Below are 23,070 nucleotides of genomic sequence, written 5' to 3' on the forward strand. Positions count from 1 at the left end.
CTCCCTTCCCCCTCCCCCTCCCTCCCTCCCTCCCTCCCTCCCTCCCTTCTCCTCCTCCTCCTCTTCCTCCTCCTCCTTCTCTCTCTCTCTCTCTCTCTCTCTCTCTCTCTCTCTCTCTCTCTCTCTCTTTCTCTCTGTCTGTTTGTCTGTCTGTCTCTGTCTCTTAGTACACATACATTTATCCAGATGCTCCTGTTATATTTGTGAGTCAACAGTCTTAAAGGGCTAAGAAAAATCAGGGAAAGAGTGAGAGTATCCAACTTGATTAACATTATGTTATGATAGATGTTACAACTTTTTCTTGCTCCTTACTTTAATGTGTAAGGATTATTAGCATCCTAGCCTTCTCCACAGCAGTGGAGACTTCCTTCACAAAAGTATATCATGATTGCAGTATCCCTCAAAGATATAACACATCTGTGAAAGGTTCAAATAGTTAGATTGCTTTAGCCATTCCATAATGTATATACATATCAAACGGCCATGTGTTTACAAAACACGTGTACAATATCCACTTTTCAATATAAAAGAGAAATAATTTCTTAGACAAGTTCTTAGACAAGTCAGAAGCCTCTAATATGTTAATGTACTATGAAAGCAAGTTTTGTATGAATCATTAGTCTCTTCTAAAAGGTTCTTGGTAGAGATAGTCTATCCAAAACATGGAAAACTATATAACTGACTCATAAAATATGATGAAGAGCATGTGCTTGACTCATTCAAAACAAAGCATAGATTATCAGATGTCTTTTGTTTTTTTTTTTATTTTAGATTTTTAAAAATTTATCTGGTATGGTGAGTGCACAGAAAATATACAGTATCTCAGGCTGTATAACTCATGTTAAAATAAAGTAAATTTTGGTTATCTGACATCCAAAGGATTCAGTGAGTAACACTGTAAGGATGAAAAGATAAATAGTCTCAAGTGTCCATGGTCTAAAATTTATGGGTTTTTAGGTCCAGTGTTCACATTAAAATGTTAAGCATTGAGAGATATACATTCCAGAAAGGCCATAAAGTTTCCCAGTACTGACATCCACATAAAGCCATCGCTGTATCATTCCCTTTGAAGAAAATATGATTATCAGATATCTTCCTTTTAGGACTACTGAGAAAGGCTTTCTTTGAAAGTATTTACTATTATAAAACCTTTTTTTTTCCTTTGGAAAGAGTCATGCCCACAGTAGAGTCACAGTGATGCTGTCTCTCACTTTTTCTCTAGCTTCACTTGGCTTGTGTGGACACAGCCTATACTTTCACAGTGAGTGTCTGTTACTACAACTTATATTGAACCATTTTCCCTCCTTGCATTAATATCAACAAGTAGCTTTTGGAAAGAACATGTCTTCTATTCTCAGTCTACATAGTAAAGGATGCCTCTGCTGTTCACCAGCTCAATGGAGACCTCCCATAACAGCATCCTTGCCTCTGTGCTCACACAGAAGTAGGACAATAAAATAGTCAGGGCCAGGGACTAGGCCACAGCATGTGTTTCCTTCATCAGTGTATTAAATTCTTCCACATAACTTTGCTAGAGACATTCCTCCTACTATGCAAGAAACTTTCTTGGAGAGTTAGCCATAGAGAAGGCAGAGTTAAAAGATGCTACAGTGAAGTTCTGTTGTCTAAATTTGCTAATGGGAAGTCTTTTGTTGCGTTAATTAGCCTGGGAAAGGTATGTGGCCATTTTGGTTGAATTCTTACTAAGAATCAATAATATAGAAATCATTTAAAACCATGTCTGGTCTGGTACATAGGGAATCCTCAGAAGGTGAAAGCACTTTACCTCTGACCTATCAAACCATGAATATATTGGATTATCTGTCTTTTATTGAACCTAGCTGCTTCATCTAGACTATATAGATAATAGACCCCGGGATAGATTAAAGCACTGATGATATGTGTGATTAACCAAGTCAAACTTTAGAAGTGGTTTCAATAATGTAAACATACCAAAATAACAGAAGAATCATTAATATACATTGATTATTTAATTTCTTTTGTTATTCAATATATAAAGAAACTTCCCTAAATAAGCATTCTTTCTGATTCTTTATCTCTATACTATCTAGATTTCTTTGAAATTGTAACACAAGAGATCACAGCAATAATCCTTTGAGTGCTCTTCTGTCTCTAACCCAGAGACCAGTCTGCATGCATTACACAGTAGGTGTTAGCTGTCTCAAGCAAGTGATGAGGCATAGCTCATTACTCAGCAGGTCACCCAAGTCATCATTGGGATTTATCCCCTGCTTGCATTTTAACTAAAGTCCCCAGGTTTCCCTGGAAACAAGCTGTGCCTGCCATTGGATTGGAGAGACTCTGCCTCCTTAATCAGGTCTAGTCCCTCCCCTCTCAATGGTTGCTAACTCCTGAAAGAATTCTGTCAAGCTGGCTTCTTCCTTGTGTTACCCAGTCACATAAGCACCTATGCTCAGGGAGGTCACAAGGCTGATTTAGTGCCCTTTATCACCTCCTTAAAAGTCTTCTTTTTGTTTTTTAGAAAGGGACACTGAATTTTATTTTATGCCACACTCGACAAATGATGCACAGAGTTGTGATTCTGAGGTCTTCCTAATGAGTAATCATTCATATCAGGTAAGATGCATGTGGTGCTTTACCCTTTAGAAAAGACAAACACAGAATCCCAACTTACACACTATTCTTTCCCTTTTGTATATTCAATGACTCCAAGTAGACTAATTTCTTCCTTTTCCGTTTTCAACTCAGTGACTTTTAATTGTCATGCAAGTTCTAGTATTTGTTTTAAAAGTCAGGCATTGGAAAAGAATACACAAGTGTGTTAGATGCTCAGGGAAGGAAGAAAATGGTAAAGCCAAGGCAAAGCTGTAAAATCTTAGGCAAATAGAAGCTTTGTGGACATCAAGGAATTGTGACTAAGCTCCCTGCCTCAGCAGTTTTCAAACCTGGATCTAATCAACTGGCTGCCTCTTTGAAAATCGGATTAAACATCCATTCCAAGGGGAAGTAATTTTCCTGCTTGATAGCCAATACACTGCTGCTGTATTTGCTTGTTGCTACTTTTACAAAGTGAAAATAAAAAGGGAGAAACAAGTGTCTTTGCCATACTCCTGACAGACGATGGAATAACTGTTGACATTCTCATCAGCCCCAGTCATAGGTGTTGACCCTCCTCCATCCTTGGCCAGCAGTAGCATCTTAAGTGTCTCCTTTTAAGGGGAGACACTTGAGCCAGCAGCACCCATCAAAGCTAACTTGTCAGTCTTTTTCAGAGTTGGTTAACAGGAGAGTCGTTAGGGTCATAAAAGCGTGCATGTATTGTGTACACCTAAATTAAAAAATACTTCCTTGAGGAAGAACCTTTCAGAAAGTTACAATTTCTCTCTGTATTATAAATAAATAGATAACATAAAATTAATTGATTTTCAGTTTCACTTCCTGATAGCATTTAATTTTATTTAGTTCCTTAGCACTTTAATTACGTTCAATTGTATAAAGTTTCAAACATATGGCCTTTAGATCACCTCAGCCAAAGTTACCTACAGAGTTTACTAAAAATACAGATGATGCATCCCAAGTTAAATCACAGAAGGCAATTTTAGAGGTACTGCATATGTATTAACTTTACTGAGAAACATATGCCTGCTCAAGTGGTTGAGACTCTCAAGTGTAATTGTCTCATCAGTATCATTGTCATAAATGTATTTAAGTTCTTTGTAGTTACCACTATTCATAAGCAGAACTGCCAAATTATTTCTGATCTATATTTGTGGAATTTTATTTCCATTTTGTATACATTAAGCTAAAATAACACATTTGCCACTAATGTATGAAAAATCTCATGTACAATGTAATAAAAGATTATGTAAAACTTCTATGAAAAATTATAATTAGTACATTTCAGATACTTAAAAAATTCAAACATATGATAATGAAATTTCACACGAATATCCAATCTGTAAAATTACTGCTACTGGTTAGAGCTGGAGTGAATTTGGCAATAAGGAGAGAGGGATTTCAAATCCTTTTGAAAGATATATTAAGGAAAATTTTCTGGAGGACACTTATGAGCAATGGCCACAACGAGTCTAGGAAGTTAGAAAAGTTTCCTCCAGGAAACACTATAAGGATGGGTAAATCGTATGACAAACTCTTTCTGATGTTGTAGGACCCCAAAGGGCTGCTATGCCCTGGCTGAACCTTTTCGTATGCTGCTGTCTACTAAGTAACATTCTGCGGTTCCTCTAGGATCAAAACATCCTGACTAAGGCATGGTGCCCCAGGAAGGGAATTTACTCTTGACATCCTATTGCCTCCCAGTTGAGTTCCTGTTTTTTCACATCCTGACTATACTTGACATCCTCTTGCCCCCCAGTTGAGTTCCTGTTTTTTCCTGAGTTTGTATTTTTCCTTCCCTGGCTTGCTGTATATATATTGAACCTGCTCAGTAAAGGCATTGGCATTCTCCCACAACGAATGACCAGAGTCTGAGTATTTCTTTAATCCCCCAGGCCTACGCCCGAGCTCGGTACCGCGGGCAGCGCTGGTGCTGTCAAGTGGAGGTTCCACTGAGATCGGGAAAGAGAGGAGAACCTGACGGGACGTTCCTGGAAGGAGCCGGCTGGACTGGTTCGGAGAGTGGAACGTATTGGAGAAGCGGCGCAGGATTAAACTGAAAGCAGCGCTACGAGAGTGTGAGCTTTGATCGCGCCATGGGAATTGTGAGTTCCTTTCTACGTGTATTGACACAGGATGATGCAGGTAAGGAATCCTTGTATGAGGTGGAGAATAGCTCCAGCTCTGAGGATGAGGAAGAAACTTTAGAAAAGGAAATAGCTTATTTAAAGGAAAGATTAAAGAAATGTAAGGTCCGAAAGGGAATGGATTGGAAAGGAGAGAGACCTCCTAGTAAAAACCCTTTTGTGGACTCTCTGGAGGCCACTGCTCCTCCAGCGTATGATGAATGCTCCCAGAAGGATTGGTGGGTAGTGGAACCCATCCCTAAGAAGGGGGTGATTTTTTCTAAAACAGGTTCCAACTATGCTTACCCTGTAATGGAAGTCCCTCACCCCAATGGCCCCGGGCAAATGCTTAGGCAGCATGTGCCTTTGTCCTTTAAGGAATTAAAGAGCCTTAAGGAAGCGGTTTCTTCTTACGGGGCCTTGGCACCCTTTACCTTGGCAATTCTTGAGTCCTATAGCACCTTCAATTTAACACCAGGAGATTGGCAGCAACTGTGCCGTGCGACGTTGAGTGGGGGAGACTATTTACTGTGGAGGGGAGACTATCAGGAGCAATGTGTTAGCTTGGCAACATTAAATGCACAGGCAGGGCAGCCCCAAAGAAATTTGCTAATGCTAACTGGATCAGGACAATATGCTGCTCTCCATCAGCAGATTCATTATGATCCTGCTGTTTATGCCCAAATTGCCACTGCGGCCGTTAGAGCCTGGAAGGCCTTGCCTAATAAGGTGGCTGGAGGTCAACTATCCAAGGTGGTCCAGGGACCTTCTGAGCCCTTTGAAGAATTTGTGAATAAACTACTTCAGCTAGCAGAAAAATTGTTTGGGGATGCTGATACCGCCATGCCCATAGTAAAACAGTTAGCTTTCGAAAATGCTAATAAATGGTGTAAAGAAGCAATTAGACCGCATAGATCAAAAACCTTAGATGATTATATTAGAGTTTGCAAGGAAATTGATGGAAATTTTATTATGGGACAAGTACTCGCAGCTGCTATGCAGAAGGGATCTAGCAAGAATAAAACTTGCTATGGATGTGGCCAAGCTGGACATTTTAAGAAGGATTGTCCAGGAAACAAGGGGATTACAGGTCCTGGCCTGTGTCCTCGATGCCGAAGAGGCCACCATTGGAGTAATGAATGCAGGTCAAAATCAGATGTTGACGGCCGCCCTCTCCCGGCTTCGGGAAACGGGCAGCAGGGCCCGCTCCGGGGCCCACAAACCAAAGTGTACGGAGCCATGAACACCAGTGTTACCCCGACTCCAGTTCGGTTTGTGCCTCAAACCAACCCCTTTATGTCAAAGACCTTGTCAGAGGTACCCCAGGAAGTGCAGGATTGGACCTCCACTCCTCCACCAGAGCAGTATTGACACCTCAAATGGGCCCTCAGGCATTAGGTACTGGAGTGTATGGCCCCATCCCTTCAGGGAGTGTAGGCCTTCTCCTAGGACGCAGCAGTGCCTTGTTGAAGGGAATTAGGATCCTTCCAGGAGTAATAGACTCAGATTTTACTGGGGAAATTAAAATTATGGTTCCTGTGGATAGGGGAGTTGTAGTTATTCCCCAGGGAGATAGAACTGCTCAGCTAGTTCTCTTGCCGCAGTTACCCACTAAACATGCTGCAATCAAGGATACTAGAGGAGATGAAGGATTTGGGACCACAGGGACTGCTGCCTTCTGGGTTTCTACCCTCGAGGACCGCCCTACCCTTACCCTTTGGGTTGATGGAAAACCTATGAAAGGAATTCTGGATACTGGTGCAGATACTACTGTGATATCAAAAACATCTTGGCCTAGTAGCTGGCCCCTGGATAGGTCCTCTTCCACCTTACAAGGCGTGGGGACAGCTGCCGCACCCCTCAAGAGTAGTAAGATCTTAAAATGGCAAGATGAGGAAGGACATGAAGGATGGTTTCAACCATTTGTCTTGGAACATCTCCCCATTAATTTATGGGGTCGAGATGTACTTAACGACATGGGAGCTGTTCTCACAACCCAGCCAGTTCAGGGCATGATGAAAAAGCAAGGATATATTCCTGGGAAGGGATTAGGGAAATATTTACAAGGAAGACCCCATAGTGTTGCCGAAGGATGTCAGATAGTCAGACACCAAAAAGACAAAACTGGAATAGGAAATTTATATTAAGGGTCACTGTGGAGCCTCCTAAACCACTACCAATCACATGGAAATCCAACGAGCCCGTGTGGATTGAACAGTGGCCCTTATCTAAGGAAAAATTGGAGGCAGCTCATTTATTAGTACAAGAACAACTTTTGGCTGGACATATTGTCCCATCTACATCCCCCTGGAATACTCCTATATTTGTTGTTAAGAAAAAATCAGGAAGGTGGAGATTATTACAAGATTTAAGGGAAATTAATAAAACTATGATGCCAATGGGGGCTACTCAACTTGGATTGCCCACACCAGTTGCTATTCCAAAAAATTGGCACATGTTAGTGATAGATTTGAAGGATTGTTTCTTTACCATACCCTTGCATCCTCAGGATTGCGAACGCTTTGCATTTAGTATTCCCTCAGTCAACTTTAAGGAACCATCCCATAGATATCATTGGGTGGTGCTACCCCAAGGGATGGCTAATAGTCCCACCATGTGTCAAGTCTATGTGGCAACTGCTCTTCAACCATTAAGGAGAAAACATCCGTACATGTATATAATTCATTTTATGGATGATATTCTACTTGGAGGCAGGGAAGAAAAAGAGCTTTATGAGGCCTATGCCAAACTGCAAAATGACTTGCAAGCCGTTGGGTTGGTTATTGCCCCCGAGAAGGTTCAAAAGAATTTTCCATATCAATATTTAGGACATGAATTATTACAAAAGGGAATTCGACCTCAAAAGTTACAAATTAGAATAGATACTCTGAAAACTTTAAATGATTATCAAACACTGTTAGGAGACATAAATTGGCTAAGACCTTCCTTACAATTAAGCACAGGACAGTTAAAACCCCTCTTTGATATTCTTAAGGGAAATGTATCACCCACTTCCCCCAGACAATTGAATGAAGAGGCCAGGGAATGCTTGAAAATGGTACAGGAAGCTTTAGAACAAGCTCATTTAAATTATGTAGACTATTCAAGGAAACTGTTATTTGTGGTTTTTGCATCAAAACATTCTCCAACAGGTGCCTTTTGGCAGGAGGGCCCTATTCTATGGGTTCACTTACAAGCTTCACCCTCCAAGGTTGTTTTGTCTTACCCACAGGCAGTGGTTTCCTTGTTATTTAAAGCCCATAAAGTAAGCCTACAAACATTTGGTAAAGAACCAGACATGTTTATTACCCCTTATAATAAGGATCAGATCCAAATTTTATCTCAAAATTATGTTGATTGGGCTTTGTTTGTTTGTACCATTAATAGTCAATTTGATAATCACTATCCAGATAATAAGTTGTGTCAGTTTTTTAAGCTCCATCCGGTGGTTTTTCCAAAAATTATTTCCAATCAGCCCTTGAATCAGGCTCGCCTAGTATTTACTGATGGATCCTCCAATGGCAGAGCTGCAGTTGTTTCCCAAGGTAAAGTTGAGACCTTACAGTTGACCAATTGCTCTGCACAATTAGCAGAGCTAAGGGCCGTACAATTGGCACTATCTTTGTTCCCAGATGAAGCCTGCAACATATATACTGATAGTGTATATGTTTCTCAAATTATGGAACCCTTGGAGACTGCTTCTTATGTGGCACCTGTGTCTTCGATTTGTTCTTGCCTATTGCAGGTGCAAGCTCTTTTATGGCAGCGAACTTTGCCTGTGTTTGTGGGTCATATTCGGGGACATTCATTGTTGCCAGGCCCCTTGGCCCAAGGTAATAGTGAGGCTGATTTTCACACCAAACAAATTTTGCTTGCCTTAAATTTAGTCACTAATTATGATAAAGCTGTTGCTATGCATAATAAATTTCATCTTAATGCAAATTCCTTAAAATTTCATTGTAATATTACCAAAGAACAGGCTGTTCATATTGTTACTCATTGCCCTCACTGTGCTCAGTTTATATCCTCCCCTAATTTGGGAGTGAATCCCCGAGGTCTTGCACCCAATGATATTTGGCAAATGGATGTTACACATGTTCCATCGTTTGGGAAATTACACTTCGTCCATGTTACCATTGATACCTTTTCTGGTATGATTTTTGCCTCAGCTCACAGTGGGGAAAAAATAAGAGATGTTAAGAACCATTGCCTACAAACATTTGCCTATTTTGGGGTTCCCCGCCAAATAAAGACTGATAATGGCCCAGCCTATGGTAGTGTGTCCTTTAATAAATTTTGTGATGAATATAATATTACCCATAAGACCGGGGTTCCTTATAATCCACAAGGCCAGGCTATAGTGGAAAGAGCACATTTAACCTTAAAAAATTATCTTGAAAAAACAAAAAGGGAGGAGTTTACCTCACCTCATGCAAGATTATCCTTTATTTTATATATTTTAAATTTTTTACTAGTAGATAAGGATGCATTGTCTGCAGCAGACAGACATTGGAAACGATCCCAGAAGGCACTGGGCTTAGTGAAATGGAAAGAATTATCATCAGGTATATGGAAAGGCCCTGACCCTGTATTAGTCAGGGTGAGAGGTTCTGTTTGTGTTTTTCCCAAAGATGCTGAAAGTCCTGTTTGGATTCCTGAGCGTTGTGTGCGCCCTGTCACTACACAGCCTCGTCCTGTCACTACGCAGCCTCACCCAAGTGGAGATCTACTGGAGCATTGTGATGAACCACGCAATTCGGATGTCAATGGGGATAAGCAGCTTGATTTGACTGGTCATAGCTCCCACCAAGACTACTGGAAAAACTGCTGCTAATTCTAATAAACCAACAATTTCTTTATGTTAATATTAATGTTACTACTTGTGTGCAGCCTCTTTATGGAGAGTGGTTTCTAGCAGGACTCAAACTGGCCAGAAGGCTCCTTAAAGGATGGGCTAGAGGTCCTTGTCTTTTGGAGTCCTAGCCTTTGGGGCAGCCACAGCAGGATTGATATTGCCGCCTTCACAGACAGCAGATCCAGTCCCAGGCAGTTACTAAGCAGGTGCTCGTGTTGCTGGCACGAGAGAACCCTTCTGCCCAGGTTTGGTTCAGCATTTACTGAGAATAGTTAGTCAATGACGGGCAACTCCTTTGCAGTCCTTACCTACCTAAGACAGGGGCCCTGAGGCTGGCAGGGATTCCCAATGACGGGTAATTGGTATTGACGGAAGGTGACCTAAGACAGACGCTATTCGTCTATAAAATAAAAACGGGGGACCTGTAGGACCCCAAAGGGCTGCTATGCCCTGGCTGAACCTTTTCATATGCTGCTGTCTACTAAGTAACATTCTGCGGTTCCTCTAGGATCAAAACATCCTGACTAAGGCATGGTGCCCCAGGAAGGGAATTTACTCTTGACATCCTATTGCCTCCCAGTTGAGTTCCTGTTTTTTCACATCCTGACTATACTTGACATCCTCTTGCCCCCCAGTTGAGTTCCTGTTTTTTCCTGAGTTTGTATTTTTCCTTCCCTGGCTTGCTGTATATATATTGAACCTGCTCAGTAAAGGCATTGGCATTCTCCCACAACGAATGACCAGAGTCTGAGTATTTCTTTAATCCCCCAGGCCTACGCCCGAGCTCGGTACCGCGGGCAGCGCTGGTGCTGTCAGATGTCATTAATTACCTGTGTTCACTGATTAGTGTTCAAGTACACATACACTTACCACGGTGTAAGTGAAATCAGAAGATAACTTGTAGAAGTATATTTTCTCTGATTATCATGTGATTTATATTAATCAACTTGGGATTTTTAGCTTGGATAAAACATGCATGTTCCTGTTGAACCATGCTGCCAGGTATTATTATTATTATTATTATTATTATTATTATTATTAATACATAGGTCACATGTCACATGATCCCAACAGGCTGATCCTCAGGAGCAACTGGTCAGCCTGCCGGGGGACAGTTTCCCCAAAAGAGGCTCTGAGAGTGTAAGCACAGCATGGAGATCACACAGAGATAAGGAGCAGATACTGGAATTTGGAGCACCAGAGGACAGTGCAGCTGGGCAAGACTTGTTTGGGATGAGGTCATGGGTAACTGCACTGTGAGCAGCGTAGGGAGGGTATATGGAAGACTCTGCAGGGGTGGGGAGGAAGAAGGGCAGCAAATGCTTTTGGAAACCAAAATGTTAACCTCACTTAGATCTTATTAACACACTGATAAATTCCTGCTCTCCTAAAAAGACTGAGATTTAAGTCGATCATATTTAAAAGCAAGACCTTGTTTAGGTCTAACCTAAAAACAAAACAAAACCAAAAACAAACAAAAAAACCCAGTAACCTGGATCAGTAAGACAGAGAAAGCCTTTCTTTGCCAATTGACTCTGTCCGCTGTGCCTGATACTTCCCCTGGGCTTTTCCCATAGAGTTAGATGGTAACAATCTGATTTGAAATAAGGGATGGTAACCTGGAACTTATTTTTCTTCTTTTGTAAACATGTTTTTACAGTAAACGTTTACAACTTAATACAAACTAACAAACTAAAAGGAGATTGAGTCAAGTAAAACTACAGTGTGAAACCAGAGCATGTTTTAAAGTACACAGTTTGTCCATCCCCAGAAGAGGCGGGGCTGAAGGTTCCCTGCTAATTAAACACCACAGCTGTATTTCCCCAGCAGCAGTTGTTGGAAGGCTTGCTTCCCAGAACTTGGTTTTGTAATGAGCACAGCTCTGCTCTGTAATGGTTGTTTGCAGTAAGCATCCAATGGCAAAAAAGCTGCTTGCCCAGTAGCCCAGTTAACAGCACAGCTTGACCTGCTGATCAGTAAACTATGTTCATATCTATGTAATCCAAAATTGTGGCCTAAAAATTCCTTTGTCTATCAAATACAGATAATACTTTTTCCCAACACACCTAACAGGCTGCTCAAGATCAAAGGAGACACAATGTATGAACCTGCCTTATAAACTCGAAAGGGAGTTTATATCAGTATTTCTTCCCCTGGCCTCTCCTTAACACTGGTCTCTCCACCTGTCACAACATTCAATTTTCTTACAAAACAGTGCTTTATTCTTTAATTTCTAAAATGCTACCAGTGGCTCTAGCTATAATCTGTCACTAAAGATTTTTTTTTTATTACCCTCTTCTTTTCTTTCTTTTCTTTGTTCTCTTCTTCTTTCTTGCTGTTCCTTTTTGTCTCTGCCCTTGCTTTTTACTCCTTTGCCTGGTGGTAAGCATCTATTACTCTAGCTATGCAGGTGAGGGGAAGGTAGATAAATATTTGAAGCTCACTGGCCCATCATGCTATATCTGGTGATTCATGAACTTGGGGAAAGACTGTCTCAAATAAAATGGAAATGTGATAGAAGAAAACAACTCCTCCCACACTTTACTCACACACATACACATTTAAAAATAGCTTCAAATTTCAAGCAAACATACTTTCTACAAAGAATGCAAGTGGTTCTTCTGGTCCTAACTAGGATGCAACAACATATTTATGAACACAGAACTGTGCTCAGCCTTTCTACTAAATCTTATAATTACTCAGGGAAAAAACTTCTCTTCTGAAATTTTTAATTGTACTGTCACTAATGAACCTCTTTCCAGCACTAGTTTAATTGTAAGATGCACTCATCTGCATTAGCTTTGAAGTTCAAATTATTTGCACAAAATTGTTTGAAACAACCTTTTTTTTTTTATTTACAGATAAGAAAGCGTTCGTTCTTCTGTGAACATATTAAGATACACCATTAACTTCCGCTTGCTGGCCTTTCCCTACTTTCTGGTTACTTCTATATACAAATGAAATTCCCGCCTCAATGCCACTAGTATATAAGAAGACAGTATAATGTGGGAACTAGCAGGCAACAAGGATATTCAAATATAATGATCTTGTCCCTTGCATCTGCCTGCCAGCCCCTGTCTTTTCTCAAGGTCATCATGAGATCACTTCTTTTTATTCCACACTTACTTCATGATCAATCTTCACTCTTATTAGAACATACTCTTAATTTTCTTACTCATTCCTGGAACTCTCACAGTTACATCTTTTCAATTATAATTCCTACTTGGGCCTTAGCACTGTCAGGATTCATCTAACACTTGCTTGGCTAATGAGGCTCCTATCTCTATCTGTAGCACAGCACTCTCTGCTGAAGTATATCTGTAGTAACACCCTTTTGGACTTATCTATCTGGATAGTCCACCAAAAGTTCAATCCAAAGTGAGGCAGAGTTCAGCTTTATTTCAATACTGTTTCCAAAGACAACACAATCCTAAACGAGTCATTTAGTTCATCAGATTCTCAGTTTATAGACTTATAATAGGGAAGAAGAATTTAATTTAGTTGACTCAGTGTTATTCTAATAAAACTTTGAAATTATAGTGTTTACTAAATATAACATAAACCATATATTAATTACACTGTAAATTAAATGATATAATTGTATTTTTATTGAAAGCTTAGCTTTTAATAGATAACAGATAAAAAGGTTAAATGTGTCATTCAAAAAAAATTTGTATTTTCCAATGCTAGTTTTCACTGATTTGATTGATAAGTGGTGTTCCTTTCCATCTATTTTCGAAGTTACAAGTGTGTGTGTAAATGTGCATGTTCGTATGTATGTGATGATGATGAATTTGTCGCCTTCTCATCTCTTTCTCTCCATAATTCTTTTTTATTGGGTATTTTATTTATTTACAATAGAGATGTTATCCCCTTTCCCCATATCCCCTCCCTAGAACCCCTTATCCTATACCTCCTCTTCCTTTTTGCTTTTATACCATTTTGATTACGTGCATGTATTAAGGTCTGTTCTAGGTTGAGAGTCTAGCAATACAATAAATCCAAATAGTCAAGGTACAAGCAATGCAATAAACACAAATAGTCAAAGAAAAAGCAAGGTATTAAACCCAGTTACTTGAACTCTCCCCTAATCACTGTTTCTAAAGACTTATCAGGATGACCAACATATCTGAGCCTATTCCCTGTTCTAGCCCAAGGTCATTTTCATGTCTGAAGCCTACTTCCTTGTTCTAGCAAAATTCTTAATTTAGACAATCCTCTTCAGTCTTCAAATTCCAGCTCCTATTTTGTATAGACACCTTTTCACTCCTTTGCTATACAAAAAGCTATTTTTTCTCTTGGCCATTTTAATATACTTCCTGCATTAGTATTATGGGGTAGATGGAATGGCTGAGTGGGCAATGGTAACTACTCAGCTGAGTTGGGACCCATGTGGTGGAGGAGACAAGTAACTCCCAAATATCTCTCTTCGAACTTACACATACATGCCCTGTCATGAAAGCACATGCATGTGTGTCTGCAAAATATACATTAAAACATAATATTAAAATGCTTTAAACTGACTATAAATGTGACTGGCATATTTAAAGTAAACTCTCTACAAGTAACCTACTTGTTCAACTCATGGAGGAGCATGTGACTTTGCCAGGGGCAACAGCAAAATGCAAGCTGATAGGACCTCAGGTTCATGACTGTGTGTATTGTATGATACTCAGTCTTAACAGATTGAGAAAGTGACCCTGTCTACTTTAAACTAGCTAACTAAGCATTTTGATTACAAGGCATTTTGGTTTGTTACTATACTGCAGCTCAGAACATTTAAAAAGAAGTTGAAGTTGAAATATGATACTATCTTTATGCATTCATTGGTCAGTGCTGACTTTCCTTTCAGAGTTTAAAAACAGAAAATTTGATTAATCATTATTTTAAATTTGTTTATATTTAACGAATTAAGCTAGAATTCAAAAACTGATTGAATTAGTTTTGAATTGCTACATAAACAGCTATTAGCAATTTGATGGTTTTCAATAGCACACATTACTACTCTTAGGATTATGGTGACTAGAAATTCAACAGCATGTCAAAATCAATACCTTCAGCATCCCATTCTCTATGTTCTAGGGAGAACTGGTTTCCTGTGTTTTACAACTGTTTAGAAAAAGACTTCTATATTCCTCCATATATGATTGATCTCTTCCATCTCCAGGGATATCAGGGTTACATTTTTGACATTGCATCCAATGTCTTCCATCTTTTTTTTTTTTTACAATAGCCAAAGCTAATTCCTCTCCTTCTCTTCCTTCCTTCCTTCCTTCCTTCCTTCCTTCCTTCCTTCCTTCCTTCCTTCCTTCCTGCCTCCCTCCCTCCCTCCCTCCCTCCCTCCCTCCCTTCTTTCTTTCTTTCTTTCTTTCTTTCTTTCTTTTTTTCTTTGAAACTGAAGTTTGTGTTGCGCATACCCACACTGTTTGGAAAAATGTCAGTCTTCTCAAGGTTGGAACCATTAAACACACCTTTTGCTAATTAATTGTCATTATCTCCAATTCAGGGACCTATGAGGCAGAGTTATTTGGATGCTCAATATTCTGCAACTACATGAGTGGGAAAGAAAATGAAGCATGCACATTTGAAAAGCAAAACATATGATTTTAATCCCGTAGACTTAGCTCAGAAGTTCTGCCTTCAAACATTTCTATCTTGATGTTCACTGCATTCTAAACACATTTTCTCTAATTTTCTAAAATTTGAAGTTTCCCAAGAGGAATCATTTTGTTTTTGCCAGAGCTAATTCCCACACAAACACCCACTAAGAAAACTTCTAAAGGCTTATGGTGAGTCATAGGAGGCCCAGGTTGCTGGGCATTCTTCTAGGAGGAGGACTTCGAGAGCTATCCCCAGGAAGCTGGCAATACTGAAAGAACACAAACCTAGCACAGTGATTTACTCCTGACAAAGACAACAGACTTTGTAAATCAACATGGGAAGGGTCAGAACACCCTGATGCTACTACATGAAAAGGACTAAACAGAGACAACATGGTGATGAAGTTTGACTGTCATTGTCCTCAAACCAGCTAGAAAAATACCAGTAATTAAGTTGAAAACAGAGCAAATCACTCCATATCTTTCTCAGAGCTTTATGCTCTTGCAAACTCAGAACCACTTCAAATATATCAATACATGCATAGAAGCACAGAATCCATCCAAGTAAAGCAAAAAGAAACTTGGCAGGCTTCCCTATATGTTTAGTTAAATGGGTGAGTCATTTTGAATACAGGTATAATCTCAAATCAATGTAGTGATATTCCAAAATCTTTCCCCTGACATAAAAAGTGTGTACCTTCATGTCAAAATGGAATATAGCAGACATGAATGTATTAAATTTACAGGTTAAATTTTAGCACAGTTAATCTATACACAAAATTCGAGACTGCTTCATTGAAAAGGTTGTTTTGTCTTCTCTGTCACCTTGTTAGGTACATCTGGCTCACATGTAGGACCTGGTGACAACCTGCAGATGAGGTTAAGTGTGTGATATTGTTCTCACAAAGGAATCCCAAGGCCAGTGTTCTGTCAAGTCATCAGCCACATCAATTTGACAAGTGTGGATAAAATGTGTTGTTCGAAGTCAAACGAGAAAATGAAATTAACTTTAGTAAAAGAGAAATGTAAATAGTTTATCCTAACTAAATAGGAACTTAAAGATAAATGTCTAGAATGTGAAATTAGTCACCAGGTATTTGTATTCTGAGTCTATTGTAGCCAATACAGAAATCATTTTATATGACCTAGAATGATCTCTGACCCAATGCTGGATAATACATGAAACTAATTATCTTACTCACACAAATAATTACTATAGGGCAGCTATTCTGCCTGATATATCAGTCCAGGTACTGGGTTTTCAATAATAAATATCAAATCAAGTCTCTTGAATGCACAAAGCCTATCTTCTTGAAGTTTTGGTTATGAGACTAAAATTAAGAGCCGGGTTATCTCTCCAGCTAAATGGAGCCTATATTCTTAAACTTACTCAGAGAAAATTTAGGATGGTTAGATAAAAATATTCATATACCTGGAAAAAGTAAGGATCAGTGTAATAATTATAAGATATTTCAGAAAGGATAGTATTAATTTATTTACTGAGACACAAACTGGTAAGCAATGTATATTTTAAGCAGTCTAGATAACCTATGAGACTTTCTGCCTTTCAAAGAATTCATTTCCAAAGAATGGCTTATAGGAAGATACTCTGATGTTTGAAATAATTATTTTCAGGGATTATAAATATATTTTGGTTTTAGGAAATTGTCATTTCATAGCATAATTCATTATTTTAAATAGGTTTCTTGTGTGTGTATGATACAAGTGTGTGTGCATGCACATGGGCCTTCAGGTGCATGTGTGAGTGTTTCCAAATATGTCCTGATTACTATCTAGAGGTTCATCAAAATGCAAAACCACCTTCTTTAAATATTCTCTGTGTGGTTTACTGGGTGGATATGCTGGATATGCTGGGTTTTCAGACATTCAAAGAGTGTCCTGTCTCTAACTCCTATCTTGCCACCAGATGCTAGGATTAAAAATGATATGCTACTGCCTTTGGCTTTTCAGCAGGTTGTCAGGTTGCACAGTAAGACCTACACCCAATGAGCTAGCTCTTCATCCTACAAAGCATAGTTCCTGGGAGAACATTTGTCTTTGTATAGAGGATCTGCATGTGACTATTGTCTTTCTTTTTTACTTCTTTTCAGCCTTCCCTTCTTTGTTACTCCTTTGCATGATAAAGCATCATGAATTAACACCTAGCCCTTAAATTCAGTCATCTTTCCACTGTGTCCAATCAGTACTGCTTGCTATGAAGATCCCTGTTGAACCTGCTATTAAACTCTCACAAGTCTCCAAATTCTGTCAAGACAAGTAGTAACCCCCCTCCCAACACTGTTATAAAGCCTCACTGATTTTAAAGAGACTTGTTCTCCATTCCGAAAATAATAGAGAAATGTGTACATCATCCTTGGAGTATTTTCATGTGTAGTTCTCAATTAATGGTAGGCTTTTCTCAACTCAAACACATTTCTACAGCTATCAAATTTTACACGAGTATTTTAGAGAGTTCTCTAAAACTCAGCCTTCCTGGCGCAGCAGCTCACTCAGGATGCCATTGCAAGAGTGGCGACTGCCAACACCTCTAGTTATAAAGAAAGCAGTTATTCTGTGGTGCTGCCAGGCAGGCATTTACAGGCTCTGCTCACACATGTGGCATGTACTTTAAAACTCTGCATACTGGGAAGACTTCCTGGAGCCAGCATTTCAACTCAGGACTCATCCAGTTAAATGGAAGCTAACAAGACGCATGAAATGGTATATTCCATATAGGAGTTGTGATGGAGGACCATTTTCACACTAATCCTATCCTAAAAAATCCCACAATGTTGTTAAATCATCCCAAATCGTTGATCCCATTCACAAGAACACTAACCCTTTCATCAAAGATTGCATTCTGATTCACCGGTAGTGCTAAGAACAGAAACTTGATGCAATGTGTCTGAACCTGACTTAAAGATTTTCATAACTCCAGAAGCAAAACAAAAACAGGCTAAAATCTCTTGACTGTAATAAAGTCTGCTCTGGGTCAGAACCCTGGATGCTAGTGATAGGTGGCAAAGATAAAGGAGAATTATTAATCCCATGATAGCATTTACCAAACTTCCTAAAGCGTAATACTTTTAAAAAAGGAAATTGAATATTAAGGAATAAAACAAATAGTTGATTTTACTTACACACACACACACACACACACACACACACACATACACACTAAATTTCTTAAAAGTCATTAAGAATTTTAAGAAAATTATTAAGTATACTCAACTTAAAACTTTATTAAAATAGCATGCAATATAATTCAACATAAAAGAAATCTTATTTGGGGAAACATGAATGCCTATATAGTCTCCAGGGATTAGAAAATAACTTTTCAAGACTAATTTTATGAAATTTTACATTTATCAGCCCAAATAAGGGAAAATATTTTTTTCTATAAAAGACCAATGCATCTCTATAGGCATTGCTGTCTGTAACCTATCTCCAACTCAGATGATTCTCTTTCCCTACCATACCTGTCACTCTCCTCTCTCCTTTCATTTAATTATTTTGCTCTGACCTCATGACACAAAAAGGAAAATTTAATTTCAATTGTTTTACATTGGGTCATTAGCCATAGCCTATAACTGCTGAGACAACTCTTCAGCCTGATAATTTAACCTGACAGTCTGATGATGAAGTTTAATTATCAGCGTCTAAGACTCAGCTAAATTCTATAATGATACTGAGTTATATAATAATCAAAGTTTGAGCCCATATGACCAAATTGGAGGTTCTGTGGGCTACAGTGTCCTTCATAATACTCATACTGGGTACACTTACATAATTACATAATATCGTATTTGAATACCAATGACCTGTCACATTAATTTTCTCTATGGAAACATTCTTGATAACAGACATATTCATTGAATTCCCCTGAAGGTCTCAAGATAACAGAGTATAAGGGAAGCCATGATAAAAGCTTTCTTTATTGTCACCATAATTGGTGTGCCATACTCATTCATGACAATGGAAACATTCTCCTGTACTTAAAAAATTGGCAACATCCAAAGAACTTGAGTTCCTCCACTTACATACAGAATTAGCTATGCATAAGACAATGATTAAATGATTTTCTCAAAAGCCATTTCAGAAAAGGTTAATTGGTTCTCTGATGATTGATTCATGTACACAAAGAAATCTTTTTCAAAGAAATGTCATTCCATATCAGTGTACTACTTATTCCAGCTCCATGAAAGTTGAAATATTTGTTCAAAAATTACAGTGTACTCTGACTGGACAACATAAGTAATGGTCAGTGGTTAAGTCAGTGACCATCTTTCCAGAACAATGCTGTGGGCAGAGGCCTTGCCGCAACATGCACTTTCCGACTTGGACAGAGTTCTCAAGACACTCCTGAGGCTTTGCAAGCAATCATTAGGGAAGCCTCCACTAAAATTAAAAGCATATGCCCAAACACAGTTTTTGAAATGACACACGTGTTTAAATACACACATAAAAAGTCTTTGACTTATGTGGGAAGAAAAGCCAAAGCATCCTTGCAGAATGCTTCTTGCTGTCTATTTAAATAAACACTGCAGAACAGTTTTAAAAGACTTGAAAATTCCACCCATAAAATTTATATTTATTATGTAGATTTTCACAAGAAAGCCATCCCAGGATGACATCAACTTTCACCTTGTGAACAGGCTTCAAAAGAAGCAATTGTCTAACTACAGACGGCAATCATCTAATTAACAGACAACAAGAGCAGTGGGACTCTAAAATGTCACTGTCTTTCAAGACACATAGGTTGTTTTCATGAAAACTCCACCTTTGAATATTTTGTTGTTTTAAAGAGAACTTTTTGTATTAATTTAGAAATCATGTAATGGAACATATGTATATGTAAATGAAGACTGTCTTCTGGGAGCATGCATGAATTCATTTTATTACCTGGGTGACAGTGGACATACACTTTAAATTCAAATATTTACTAGGTTGGCAAAAGCCTGTGATATGCCTATGGAGAAATGATAGGTTAAGAAGAGATCAAAGCATAAGAACGGTGTGTCCTAGAGAATGCAATATGGAAACTTGTATTAATCATTAGATAGAAAGTCTTGGAAGAGTAAATTGAGTTTGCACCACAATATTAGAAATGCTCATTCATCTACTGGTTTGCCTAAGATTAATGACACACACTTAAAATTTGTTTGCTCATGATACATAATTAAAGGTGGTCAAAGAATATATGAGAATAAGAGGACATGAGAAGAACCTCCAGGAATACCAATATACAAGAAGAATGAAGACTAGAATTGCATTCCCTGTGGATGAAGCAACAGGCAAGGAGAAATTCTGAAATTCAAGAGCAGGGAGGTATTTTAGTGGTCATAGCATGAGAACACTCAAGAAGTCTGCAGTGAAATAGCACTGGCAGTAGGGTGAATACTCACTAGTGCTTTGTGTGTGGGAAGAAGCTTCCAAAGCCAAAAGTGGTGTGGGATAAAATAAAAGGATCTAGGGACTGAGATTATAATTGACAGCACTGGCCCTAGAGATGGCAGGATAGATGAGCGATAAGGAATGATTAGATTAGGAAGGAAGGATTTTCTGCGTCAGAAGCCTCGGAAGCAAAGCAGTACCAGCAATCACCCAGATTCTTCTAGGCATGCCAAAGAACACATTTTAGAAGATTCTGTGTCTCTAGGATTTCAAACAAAAATTATGTGTGAATGGAAGATTCAGATCCAGGATTTTAGTTATAAGAAGGGATAAAATAAGAACTTCATAAGAAAAGCAGGCTGAAAATTTTATTTAGCCAAGAAAAATTTACCAAATTTTTTTGAAGTTGGTTGAAATCTGAGCACGACTCCTTCAATTCAGACTGCATGTTCCACAACTGCCACATTTTACAATGACTCTCACAGGCATGTTTATATCTCTTTCCTTAATTAGAAGACACATTGCGTACTTCATGGAGTTATTTTTACGCTCCAGAAAAACAACTGATGAGATCTGTATTGCTGCCTCCAGGGCAGTAAGTGTGTCAGATCCTGCTGCTTGGACAATATGGAGGAACCTTGGAAACTTAGTGTAAATGGAATCAGGCAGGCATGGAATCTTCAATCTTCTCTGCCCATCAGGCAAAGGCTCCTTTCTCCCTTCTAGTACTTTGCAAACATAGTGTGCATTAGAAACAGCAGAAGGGCTTGCTAAAGCACAGACGGCTGGGTTTCATATCTGCCATTCTTGGCAGAGGGCCTACAGATGTACTTCTAACAAGGTCTGAGTGATACTGATCTTGCTAGTCTGAGGACCACACTGTGAGAACTAATGCTATAAAACACTTACAACTCATCGTCCCCAGTAAGGAAAGTTTTTGCAAATAAGACTATTTTTGTTGAATTTCTCATAAAAGAAATTGAAAATTTGGGATGCTGGCTCTATTAAGACAGCAGCCATAATATTTTCCAAATGTCTAAAATATTTTCCAAATATCTGTCTATATTTCAAGGCAGCTTACCAAGGTTACCGAGAATGTCTTGTCTATCATTATCACTCTGTAAAATGACTCCAAGTCTTGATTAAGAAGTCACAGATTCTGCTCCATTCAGAAGAATACTACTCATATTTAAAACTTCATTCTGGCCCCTAATTTATGTTTTTATATTTATTTTTCATGTTAATATGGTTGAGGAACTATTTGGATGCTTTGAATATATGAACTCCAGTTATTCTTCACAGCCTCATAAGTAATTTATTTTATTAACTCCATTTATAGTTGTAGAAAATGAGGTAGGGGGAGACCATGTCCCACACTAAAGGTCAAACAAAAGGCTTTAATATCCTTTTCGTTTCAATTCTAGGCTTACTTTTTACCTAAATGACTGCACACTTCGTTACAGTACAACATGAGCTTAAAGACCCACCTGTCCCCAGAAACAGAACATGGTATCTTCCATCAGCAGCATTCACACGGTCCACAGCTATCGTTGTGTACTTGTAATCGGTGCCTATGCGGACGATCAGAGGCCTTCTGTGGATGGGGTAGATGGAATTGTACATCAGAGGATGGTTTCGAATAAAAGTGACAACATCATCTGGGAAGTCCTTGGTGGTTCTCATATTGGGTGTAAAGGCCCCTCCTGGGCACTGAAAAATAATAATAAAGAAAAGAAATTGATAAAAAGTATTACTTTATCTTAATGATAATCATTTCCAAAACACTTAAAAATACTTGTTTTAAGTACATAGAAGATCTGCTGAGAAGAACATGAAGGTCTGGCTTTAGAGATAAAAAAATTACTATCTGTAGAAAGTTTCTATATAGCATATATTTCTTTAGATAATTGAACGTGTTTTGTCTCCTTGTCCCAGAGCATTTGCACAGAGGTGATGCACCTTTGAATATCTTCTAGGTTTTTACTCCTTTCAGCAGTCATTGCTCTACTTCCTATTTTGTACCAGGAAGTTTATTGCTGGCAAGGACACCTGTGGATACAAACTAGTGCTGTGCTCACATTAAAAATAACTTAGATTGCCATTGTCACACTTAATTGGAATTCTGATGTAAAAGAGTCTCTTTCCAGATGATCTCCCTTCCCTAGAGGGATCTTGAGGTTGGAGCTTAGCTCAGTGTTGACGATGAGATCTGATAACTTATTCTAGAATTGAGTTTCACCATGCCCATTGGCTTTAGAGCAAAACACCAACAGTTTAGAGGAGCCTGCCAGCTCCTCTCTACACTGAATCAAGGTGGCCACTGTGGCTAGTGTTATCCCAGAATGTCAGGCACAATTCTCTTTAGATCTACAGTTGTCTACCTCACAGCTTTTACTTCCTCCAGGGTGACCACATATATGAAACTAGCTCCTTTTCATCTCTCCTCTGTCTCCTTAGCTGGATTTTCCCCTCACAACCCCTTATGAAATTATTTTCA

General features: G+C 38.8%; 1 protein-coding gene across 1 annotated transcript in view; it reads right to left on the bottom strand.

Moving 5' to 3' along the window:
- Positions 1-23,070, bottom strand: part of Sema3c (semaphorin 3C) — a 151,408-nt gene that overhangs the window by 19,657 nt on the left and 108,681 nt on the right. The window contains exon 12 of the mRNA XM_028778116.1: positions 22,061-22,283. Coding sequence (XP_028633949.1) covers positions 22,061-22,283 — 223 coding nt within the window. The remainder of the gene's footprint in view (positions 1-22,060; positions 22,284-23,070) is intronic.

This window comes from Grammomys surdaster, unplaced genomic scaffold (assembly GCF_004785775.1).
Source record: "Grammomys surdaster isolate TR1022 unplaced genomic scaffold, NIH_TR_1.0 325, whole genome shotgun sequence".
Classification (NCBI taxonomy): domain Eukaryota; kingdom Metazoa; phylum Chordata; class Mammalia; order Rodentia; family Muridae; genus Grammomys; species Grammomys surdaster.